Genomic DNA, 11,358 nt, shown 5'->3' with positions numbered 1-11,358 from the left:
ATGGATGGATTTTTTTTTTCACATATTTGTTAAAATTGTCACTATGTTCTGATAGGATAGTATGACACGGATTATCTTTGAAAAACACTAGCTCCTCTGCCTGCTCCCAGTGCTCCAACTGCAGTCCGAAACAACCAATCAGAGCCAGGAGGAGGGTCTTGGTGCTGTTAATCTGGCTTGTGTACATGCTGCTCACAGCTCCTTAAAAGGACAGGCAAAAAGGGGCCTGACTGACTAAGTTTACTCCAAATGTATAAACTGCATTACTTGATTTACCATTCGACAGTTTCTATTAAGTGTTTTTTAAAGGAGGTCAGAAAAGATGCCAGATATACCCAGATTTTAACATAGAGCTGCCCCTCCCACACCTGTTGCTGCCAAGTCGCTTCTACTGAGTGAAAACCAGGTTCAACACTTATTCCTCCCTTATCAGACAGACAAATTCGGCTGTTGGGAAATATTTGTGTTTGTGGAAACAAAATGTGGAAAGCAAAATTTTGCCACTAATTAAAATTTTGCCACTAATTATTTTTCATCAAAGTAAGCCAAGGTTTTAAACACTTATTAACACAAAAACTCTAGAATGCTCCTTCAGACCACTCCAGTGTTTTCATGAGGTGCTTTTTTTGTTTTGCAAATCAATACACCCTAAAAATCTGGAAGGCAGCAGCTGATCCTTTGGAATGGTGTCCAATCATGTATAGAATTTCAAAAACTCTTCATATCTACTGAAATGCCCCAGAAGTGAAATAATTTATTAGTCCACACTGATGCAGAGCAGCTAGCTCCAATTCAGATATTCAGCTAAAGCATTTCTCCTGCATCCTGTCCCTGTAAACAGTCATACCTCGGCTTTATCTTGGTTTCTGTCCAAGTCTGTTTGAGATGCTCTGCTTAATCTCGTTATTGTGTACACAGGCACACTCAGGCTCTGAGCTATTATTCAGCTGCACAGATGGCCCTCGCAGGACATCTCATCTCCTCCAATCCAGACTCTCAGCTGACTAAACAATCGTCTCAGAGGGGCGCGGGGACAGGCGGCCATGCTTTTTCCAACATGACACATTAAAAAAATAAGCACAGAATAAGCTGAGAGCGGACTGTACACGTCTGAGCCAAGCATTCAGTGAGGATGAATTTACCAGTGTTTTTCAATGGGTCTGACTCCGTCTTAAGGAATATGCCCTGCTGGCGGGATTAAATCTGTGCTGGCTGCTGGCATGCTCGCTTATAGCACATCTCGCTCTGACAGCTCCTTCTAACTTTAGCTGGAAGTGGTAATATAACTCCTACTACACTGACTGGCATGCACCGGCAGAGGCCATTAGTTAAAGTGAATATGTGCATCACATTTTCCTGCGTTGCACTCGCTGCTGCTTTCTATTTTGTATTTGGCACAGTCGCAGCATGCCATCTTATCAGCTGATCTTGAGCCAGAAGCAAGGAGTAGTTGCTCAGCAGAAAACACAAAAAAGAAGTGTCGATTGTGCTGGGCTCGGCTATAACACGATAAAAACAGGGTCCGAATGCTTTTGGATCAGTCCCATGCTTGCTGCCTCTTTCCCTTGCTCATTTGTCATCCTCTTTCCTTTCATCTTTTTTTGTCCTACGCCTCCTCTCCCTCCTATATTCTGGCGTTCTCTTCTTCCTCTGCTCTCTCTCTCTCCCTGCTCCACTTATAAGGTTTGGCAGCACTCCAAGATCTGAGAAAAACATCGGAGGCACAGGCTCGTTCTGATGTCTGGAAAGAGGGGGAGACTCAGTCCTGATTTCCATTTCACAGACTCGATTCACAGCAGAAAGAAGGGAATACAGGCTGAGTGTAACAACCAGTCAAAGAGAAAGAGGAAGGGGAGGAAAGATGAGACAGACACACAAGTTAGATCATAAGGAATAAAAATGAAATATTAGGATCTCAAAATGGCACATTGGTGTATAAAAAGGCACCCAGAAAGAACTAAAGAAGGGGGGAGGAAAATCCCAAAAATGGTAAACAAGGCATGCTTAGGGGAAACTATTTTGTTTATACTCACTGCTTTAAATGGAAAACAGTTAAACAGCAGAAAAAACACAAGAGTATGAGAGTTAAAACACATTTGGCACTCAGCACTGTAATCATCCTAACTCTGCAGGCCTTCGTGGTAAACATCCAGGCGAACGTAAACCCCCCTTCTCCCCCTCGTCTCCCTTCCTTTACGGACTGAGCCAAGAATCTGAGGGGAAATTTTACACATCCTGCGGATTTAGCCCTGCTCCTCCTAATTGCCGGTTGGAGCTCCATCTCGCCGAAGAGAGAAGCCGTCATTACCAGTCTCGCAGGAGCCCTCAGCTTCTGACTCCAGCTTTGATTGATGAAAAAAGTAGAGGCAGGGAAGAAAAAGAAAGGGGGGAGAAAAAAGCGGCAGATCTTAGTGTGCCCTCGATACAAACATTTGCTGTGACCTTGCCCCCCCTCCCTTTCTCTCCACACCGGTCTAAAATTAACAGAGCGGGGTCGGTTAAACTGGGAGAAATGTGGACCAGATACTCCTTTTGGCGCGTCCGCGTATCTGCTCGCTTTCAGGGGGGGATTACTGCAGCACGAGCGGGTCTTTTGATTTACGGTGCTAAACATAGATTCATTAGTGAAACAGCTGGCTGCACTGAGTGCTTCATGTTACCCTCCACCCACCCACACACTATAGTCCACGTTGAAACATAACATAAGGATTAAAATTTATCGTACTTTTTCTGCCAATACGCTGTCAAAATTAGTGCTACGGTTGGCCGCTTTTTAACAAAGGGGATAAACACGATTGGTGTTTGCATACATGGGAGATTAACTGTAGGAAAAACTGAGGCAACAACTGTACCTTGAGCTTTCCAAACAACAATTATGACCTCTGAGATGTGACAACATCTTTGTGTAACACCGCATAACAGTCTACAAGCTGAGTTAACCATTACTAGGAGAGGCTCTGCTTCAGCTATCGGCTATTGCCTTTCACTTAGCTTGATTAACAGGATTATGTCAGGAGGATCAATCAGTCCATGAGGGATTGTTTTTTTATGACCATCGATTGGTGGGGTTTGTGTTGCAGCAGCCGGATCAAGAACGTCTGGGGTCTGAGGGAGTCTCAGAAGGACAGGCACTTTCTTCTGCTTTGCCTTGTTGTTCAGATAAAAAAAAAGAAAATTTAAATGTCTCCTGTTGCAAATTTTTAAGTGCTTTCACCAGGAAACCTGAGAAATTACCAGAAGTTATGTAAGAAACATCACGAATAGGGTTATCAAAGTAGACTGAGATTTTAAACAGTCACTAAACAGACACAGTTTCTGTTGTATTGTCCCTACAGTTTAAAGTCCTTTTAATAAAATGCAGAGAGATATGGAGTTCCAGGGAAAACATGAGACAAAGGTGATGTAAATCACGCTGCGGACCGCTCAAAATAGTCATTTGCTGCTTACCAGAATCAAGGTATCCCAAGGTTTTAAACAGTTGCTGTTACAAAACCTCTAAAATGTTTCACCATTTTAGAAAATCCTTCTAACCAGGTGAAAATACGAGATGAAAGTCAGTATAAATCACAGTGAGGGCTGCTCACAGATAATTATGCAGGTTACCAGTATCAAGATGTACCAAGGTTTTAAGCATTTAGGGTTTCAAGCAAATTAAAATCCTGTTTTTGTTTTTGTGTCCAGCCACTCTGGAGTAAGAAATGTGGATGCAAAACCCACTGAGGGCTTCTCATGAATAGGCATTGGTTGTTTACCACCTCAAAGCTTCTTAATTGTTCCATCTTCCTGTTTCTGTGGCCTAAAACTCATTCATTTAATGAGTCACTCTAGAACGGATTGGAAGAAAAGGTGATCAAAATATTTCCAAGATATTCAACAGTTCCAGCTTTAAAGTATTCAGATACAATCTCAATGGTTTCAAATCCTTTCAGTCAGATCCCAGAGTTTTCTCCGGTTGTATGTCCGATATAATAATCTGTGTTGTTACACCCTGCAGGTCGCAAACAAGAAACATTTTGGAAATATTTGTCAATGACCAAATAGTCATTGTATGGAAATTAAAGGAGCATCAGCCATTAAAGCATTGGATTTACTACATTTAGTTAGATTTTTTTCCACTATTAAGTCAATTTATCATATAATTATTTAAGATCATAATGTTTATATATGTTTTATATAAAGCAGCTGGACAATTTTGTTTAAAATTTTTGCATAGATACCCTGATATCGTATTCTTACTCACAGTTTACAATGAATAATGACCCATCCCTACTCACAAATGCAACACAAACAGGCACTTTAGATATTTTTGTGGTATGCTGTTGTTTGGAAATGCAATAAAGTTTAACTGCACTGTTGTGACGGCAGCAGCTGACGTCTACATGCAGCTTTATTCCTGCATAGAAGCAAAACACTGCACCCGGTAACATGGTAAAAAGGGTTTAGTGCAGGAAAGTTTGCTGCTTTCAGCAGCAGCTTAAACATTAAAAAAATCCCTGAAGGATATAGGAAAGAAACAAAACAATATGAACCATTAACCACATATGTGCCCTTGTACAGTGACAGACAAAAGGAGAATGATTTACTTGATATGCCTTGTTATATCAACATTAAAGCCGGACTTAATGCAGCCGGTCCCCTCAAACACTGGATGTTTACTGAAATCTCTCCTGAATGCTCCTTCCTGGATATGCATCGACCGGCTGTGCCGGAGCATCTGTTGTGTACTGGTAGCTATGCAACCTGGGAGCTTTGTGTTATGACACCCCTCCTTCTAGGGACACGTTATTACTGTATTAGATACAGCACAGGCTATTTTAATCACCGCCATGCAAACAGGTATTCACCCTGCTGACGTAAATCTTTACGGGCAGAAACGGCCTCTCATATCTCACTGTGTCACACTTTAAGCCAGGTTATAAACACACCTGGCTCTTGTCTGCTTTATTTCTCTGAAGCGGCCGGTCGACTTTGGCCGGCCGGTGCAATATAATAACAAACAGGTAGGTCAGACTCTGAACTAGTTTAGAAAAAAGGATAACACACAAATCAGTAACAGCATGTGAGGTGGTATATGGAGTGGGTGGTGTTTTGCAGATTGGCACAGTAAAGTGTCACCCTTATCAAAGTGGGTTGTGTTCCTGGTTTTAAAGTCCAACTGATAAGATAACTTTCCATAGAACGGAAAGAGATGCATAAACAAACAACTGCCTTGAAAATGTCAACTAAGGAAAAACTGGTTGAATTGTTTATGTATCTGTGGCAGCCTTTAACGTTCCCTAGTTAAGAGGACAATAGTTGCTAAGTTGGGTAAGCAATAAGGTGCAAAGGCTATGTTTTCAGTCCACACCACGAATTAAGCAGTTCACCAGAACACCATGCAGCTTACAGAGAAGCCTTCAGAACAAGCATGTCAGGAAATCTTCAAATTTCATCGATTTAATGACAGACAAAATAATAAAGCAATAAAAAAAAAAGAGGTTGGTATGGGTGCATATTAGTCCTTCAAATCAGGGAACTATTTGGCTAAACATAAGGAAGAAGATTACGTGTGGTAATAATTACGCAACTGCCTCCTTTACAGAGTGCTGCTATCGGCTAGATATCAGTCTCCATGATTGCAGCATTGGCTACACAGAAGTGCTTTGTCTAAGATTGCTTCCCCAGACCAAAGGGGAGAAAAAAAAGCTCCATTTTGTCACCCCGCATGTCCGCGGTTGCTTGTAGAGACGAGTTTGAATGCCTGCTTGCCACTGCAGATGTAGAGCCGCCGCTTTTTATCTGCATTTCACGGCAGAATGATTTGTGTTTAGAGATTCAGAGCGGGGTTTGCATCTAAGGCAGCAGTGGTGGTTTATTGTTTACTCAAAAAAAAGGCATGCTGTTCCTAGAGTTTGGCATCTTGTTGCAACATTATCAGCGGCAGTATAAATCATAGTTGCACAATGCACCAAACAAATCACACACAGTGTTGCTGAAGTGCAAATCTACCCAAACTGGCTTCAATGATTGTAGACTTTTAATTTTAGTGAATGAAACTATCCACATTGACTGTTTTGCGTTAAATAAATACACCTGTGAAGGTAGTGGTGTTATGCTTCCTTAAAAATATGAAGTAAACACTAAGAATCTTTCAGCAAACGTCCAAAATTGGTGCTCAACACAGTTATCCTGCCATGTTGGCGGTCATGCACTTTCTCATTACTGACTCAACAGATCCCAGCTGACTGAACATGACTTGGCACCTGTTTCTGTGCTCTGCAATCAATCACAGTGGTGCAAGAAAAGAAAAAAAAACTGGAGCAAACTTAGGACAATGAGTCTTGTTTTTGTCTGCGTGAATCACGAAAAGCAATGTGTGCAGAGAACCCGTCATTCAACCGACGCCTACTTATGTTGTGCAGCGTAAGTCGAGCCGCCAAAACAAGCCTGCACGTCAGACCCCGAGAGTCCCGACTCCCCCCCCACCACCACCTCCAAGTCCACCCACCTGTCTTACCCCCCTCCGTCTCCTCGTCCTCTCTGTCCACAGCCCAGTGTATAACGCAAATGAAGCAAGCTCAGACAATCAGTTCATACAAGATGAGAAATTGTATTTGGCAATTTTTTTAAACAAGTGCATACAAGTACAGCTAAAAGCATTTTAGTTTTGCCAAGTGCTCGTAGAGTAGCATTAGTCACATTCTACGTTAAACAGGAACTGCCACCAGACCTAGAAGTACATCAAGAATTTTTGTTAAACATCAACAAAGAGGAACGTAGTTCATTATGATGAGTACATACCTTTATCTTCAAAAATATAGAAACACAATGTATTCAAAAATCAAAAATTATACAACCATGTTTACGAAGTATACTCTTCCCTTGGGTCCAATATGTACAAGTCCGTTAGTTTGTTTTGAATGGTATGTATGTGATATTTATATATTTATACTCAGATTTTTGCCTCCCCTCCCCAGAAGAAGTGTTCAGACAAAATCAAGGGTCCCTCTCCTTTTTTACTTTGACATCTCCTGCAAGGATGGTGGCGATTTCCCCCTGCATGAAAGCCCATGGTACGTTGGAGCCAACCAGGGGACATTTCTCTCCGCTTGGACAGTACACTTCACCCGTGGCACCTTGCTGCTTAATGCTTTCCCTCGAGCACGGGAAGCAGAACTTGTGAGAGGGCACGGACGGGCACTGAACAAAGTGTGTGTCCTCCAAACGCTCGTGGCACAGCGTGCAGCACAGCGGTATGCTGCCCGGTACCGAGGAGTCTGGAATGCTTTGGGGGTGCACCTGGTCCATGCCCACCTGTGGGGTGCCCGCACCGGACGCCTCTCTCTGCGTCAGCCTCCTCTGGTTCATGGAGGACGGCGACAGCGGGCTGCTGCTGTTCCTCCGGGTGGTGGAGTGGACCTGGTTACCGTCCTTGGGGGAGCTGTTCCCACCCGCATTGTCTGCCGCCATGATGAGCGCCGCCATGGGGGACTGGCCGTTCTGGGCCTCAGGTGGGGTGGTACGGGGGTGCGGGGATATCGTGGAGGGGGGAGATGTGAAGCCTGGTGGGGGAACTGGAGGCATTTTGGGTCCCTCGGCGGGCGGCGGTAACCACTGCTGTCCATCCCCATTGAGCTTGGGGGCTGTGCTCTCTCCGTCCGGTTCTGGCGATGCTTTTCTCTTCAAGCGGGGGTGCTTTCCTCTGTCTGGAGGTGGGAAAGGGTTAAAGAAAACAATTGAGCTGCACAGATCAGACTTACACTAAGAATTCAGTCTAGTAAAGGAGAAATGTGCATTTCTGCTGCACCACAAGCTACATAACAAAAGCATGGTCTTCCATTATACCCACCACATGTCTTCCATAATAACCAAGCCAGTCTATTCTTGTGTTTACACCCTGAAAAATGCTTTACCTGACTTGGATGGGGGGGTGCAGGGCTCGTAGTTCATTCTTGGTGCCATGGCCACATGTTCCTTCTTGAACCTGCTGTCGAAGGTGTGCAGAGCCATCAGGTCCCTCACAGTCTTCCCCTTGCCCCAGTCCTGCTCTCGGCTCTTGTGGCTCTCAGAGATCTCCTGCGTTAGGCTGTCCGGTCTGTGTTTCTCCTTCCCCTCTCTGTCGTGCTCGGTGCTGGACACCGACGCGGGTCTCTTGCCCAGATCGGCGGGACTACCGCCCGCCAGCGCGGAGGTGAGCCCCATCTGTCCCGATCTGCCGTTGACTGGGTGCACCGGGGTCATGCCGTTCACCAAAGGCACTAGGTTCGGCGGAACCGCGTTATTCCTGCGCGGGTTGGGGCTCTGGCGGTTCAGCTCCGGCGGCTCGTCGGGCTTGGGAAATCCGTTAGGGACCGGAATGCCGTTCGCCTGCCGGCCAGACTGGTACTCTGGCCCCAGCCTGGGCGGGCGGTCGGAGGACAGCGGGTAGCGGTCCAGGGGCTGCGGCGGCCGCGAACCGGTGTCCCCCGCTGATGGGTGGTTGATCGCCTGGATCTCCTTCCCGGAGAGCTGCGCCTTGCCCGGCCCGGGAGACCTCCCCTCCTGGAAGCCGTGAGCCCGCTTCAGCTGGCGGGCCGTCTCGATGACAAACTCGATGCGGTCGGCTCCCTCGTAGTTGACGCATCCCCTGCAGACGGGCTCGGTAAAATCCCAGATCATGGCCCAAGGCATGCGGGGCAGGTCGCATAAATAACACGACTGCCTCCTGGAAGAAGCAGCGACCGCCGCGGACGACATGGCTGCTCGTCGTCGACGCACTCCCAGAAGGAAAAAAAAAAAAACAGAAATAAACCCCCAAAAATGTGCCTCTCCTCTGAGCTCCCCGTTCAAAAATAAAGAGGCGAATAAAAAAAAAACAAAGATATAAGAAAAAAAAGCTGGTCCTCTTTCGGCTTTTAGAGCAACAAGGCTGAAGTTTTAGAGGGAGAAGTTCATGTCGGTGTGTACTTTACTCCGGCGCTCCTCTATCTATCTCCACTGACTCTCTACTACTGGCTCAATGTGGAGCAGCGACGTCACCACGGCTAAACGCCTGCTTCCACTTCAGTTTCTATTGACTTGATTTCTTCGACAGATCCCCCCAACCCCACCTCTACCCCCACTTTACTGCAGCCTCTGTCACTTTTTTTAATTTCTAATTTAATCACTTGAGCCTCAGCCAAAACAATAAATAGTGCAAAATAAAAAATAAAACTCACTACCTCCAACTCGTAGAGGAATAATCCCACAGGTTATTATTATAATTATTGCTAAATATGAAGAAATTGTACAGGAAAAACAAAATTTTCCACTTGTTTTTGATGTTTTTAAAAAATATACCAGAGGGATTCGCTTTGTCCTGAATGCAGAGCTTTATCCGGTGGAGGCTGTAAAGTGCTGCAGCTTGTTTTTCTCAATGCACAGCGCCTCTACGCAATGAGCTGCTACTACAACTGCTGTGCAATGAATGAGGTGGGTCGACCCTAAGAAAAACAACCGAGCTACTGTAATCCAATGGCAAGAGAAAAAAAAAAAAAAACGTGTGCACTTTTTTTTTTTCCACTCTACGTTTGTGTTCCAGCAGCGCAAATTTAAAGGGCATATTATTAGGATTATTAGAAAGATTTTACAACCCATATGTTTTTAACCGCTCATTTTTTGCAGACAGTACTGACCTAGTCTTGTGTTAATAATAAAAAAAGGGGGGGAAAAAGTAAGCGCCTCCATTAGGCAGTAACCAGGAAGTTCTTGTCATGAGGTGGGGATTTCCAGCCCAGTGTGTTGTAAACCTGAATGGACTGGGGTTGCGGCATGAGTATACTCTCACTCTGCCCACATATTAAAGGGATAGTTCAGAGTTTTTAAAGCAAGGTTCTGTTAAGAGATTGTAAGCGGTTAATATCTTACTGTAGCATACAGCCACCTTGGCATATTTCTTTTAGAGTTAGTGGGAAGTTCAAACCTCCCTCCCCCCGTCCCCCACCACACATATATTAGGATTAATATATAGTGGAATTATTTTTCACAAATTGAAACCAGCAATAGAAAAAGTCTACAACCACCGTAAAATAACTTAATTCATGTTGGACACAGCTATATATTCTGGATTTCATACTGGTGCCAAAAACCTTACAAGAAATTAAATGCTTCTTTTCTTCTTGTTGTTGTTGTTTCATAATAAAAGCTTACCTAAATCTCAATGTGTGTATTGTGCTTGAAAGAATCATTCTTTAGTGTAGAACAATCCAGTTCAGATTTGTAACATTTTATATTTTGAACTAGAGATGATCAAATGCAGTCCAGATTCCATAAAGACAATAAAAACATCTCTAAAGCTTTGCAGCAATACGAATTATGTCAGCTTGGTGGTCCAGCTATGTTGCATGGCTATATTTGGTCCCCATATATTTTGACTGCACACCAAAATAAGCAACAGGAAAAATCATTTGGTACTCAACTGATAATTTTCCCCTTTAATTCCTCTGTCGCCCCCAGACAGAATGGCACCCTGAGCAGTGAGACATGTTACCGATATTAAAGGCTGTTGCTGCTGGTTGAATGTTAAAACAAACGGTTTTGCTCTAAAGAACGCTAAAATAACTTTGAGATGAATCCAAAGATCATTTCTGCAGGTTATAAATGAGAACAGCTAGCTTATTTTAAAAATTAAGATCCTGAAATAATTTGTGTTTCTTCATTTACAGTAAAATGTTAAAGGGGTGAGAGCTAGAACATAATCTAAGTTATAAAAACTGGCAGAATTTGTCTATTTTTGGGTTTTGAAACTCATCAAATGTCCTTTAATAAACATTTTTACACTTTTGAATGGTGAAATGAATATCAATCCATCCCTCAAAATGGTCAAAAGCTAATTTTCCCATGTTTTTTTTCTGAAAAAAGCAGATGCTGATTCATCTTTAGATGATCCAGCGCTGTTTTGTCGGCCCTCCCAGAGAGTAAATCACAGATAACAAACTGAAGTTTGGTGTGTTTATTTTATCAACAAGGATTCTGGAAACTTCTGCCCCAAACAGCAGAAGTTGGGTCAGAATGGAGATTGTAATATAATCGCAAATCCAGCAACTAGAACAAAAAAACAACAAAAAAAACTCACTAAACCCAACACGTATAGATATAAATACATAAAGGTAACAAAATTTTTGCAGTTTTCATGAAAAAACCCACAATAGAATGGCAGCAATGGAATAAAATAAGAGAAACTATGCACTTTCTTTTCTTCAATTTTCACAAATATAAAATCTTCATGTATTTAAAATCATCTTATTTTTCTTAATGTAAAAAATAAAGTTTTTCCTATGCTCTGAATCCAAAAAGTAGCTTATTTTATTTAGCTTATACGTACAGCTAGTAAAAGAGCTATTTTTTAAAAAATAATCATGT

At 43.3% G+C, this 11,358-nt stretch overlaps 1 protein-coding gene across 1 annotated transcript; it reads right to left on the bottom strand.

Moving 5' to 3' along the window:
• Positions 1 to 6,568: 6,568 nt before the first annotated feature.
• On the bottom strand, positions 6,569 to 9,404 carry irf2bp2 (interferon regulatory factor 2 binding protein 2). Its single transcript, XM_005795126.2, has 2 exons — positions 7,893 to 9,404; positions 6,569 to 7,685 (listed from the first exon to the last, which is right to left on the bottom strand). The coding sequence occupies exons 1-2, from the start codon at positions 8,713 to 8,715 to the stop codon at positions 6,976 to 6,978; spliced, it is 1,533 nt and encodes a 510-aa protein (XP_005795183.1). The 5' UTR covers positions 8,716 to 9,404; the 3' UTR covers positions 6,569 to 6,975.
• Between the last annotated feature and the right edge of the window lie 1,954 nt (positions 9,405 to 11,358).

This window comes from Xiphophorus maculatus, chromosome 22 (genome assembly GCF_002775205.1).
Source record: "Xiphophorus maculatus strain JP 163 A chromosome 22, X_maculatus-5.0-male, whole genome shotgun sequence".
NCBI classification, from domain to species: Eukaryota; Metazoa; Chordata; class Actinopteri; order Cyprinodontiformes; family Poeciliidae; genus Xiphophorus; species Xiphophorus maculatus.
Note: the sequence above shows the minus strand (reverse complement) of the source record. Positions and strands in the feature narration are given on the sequence as shown.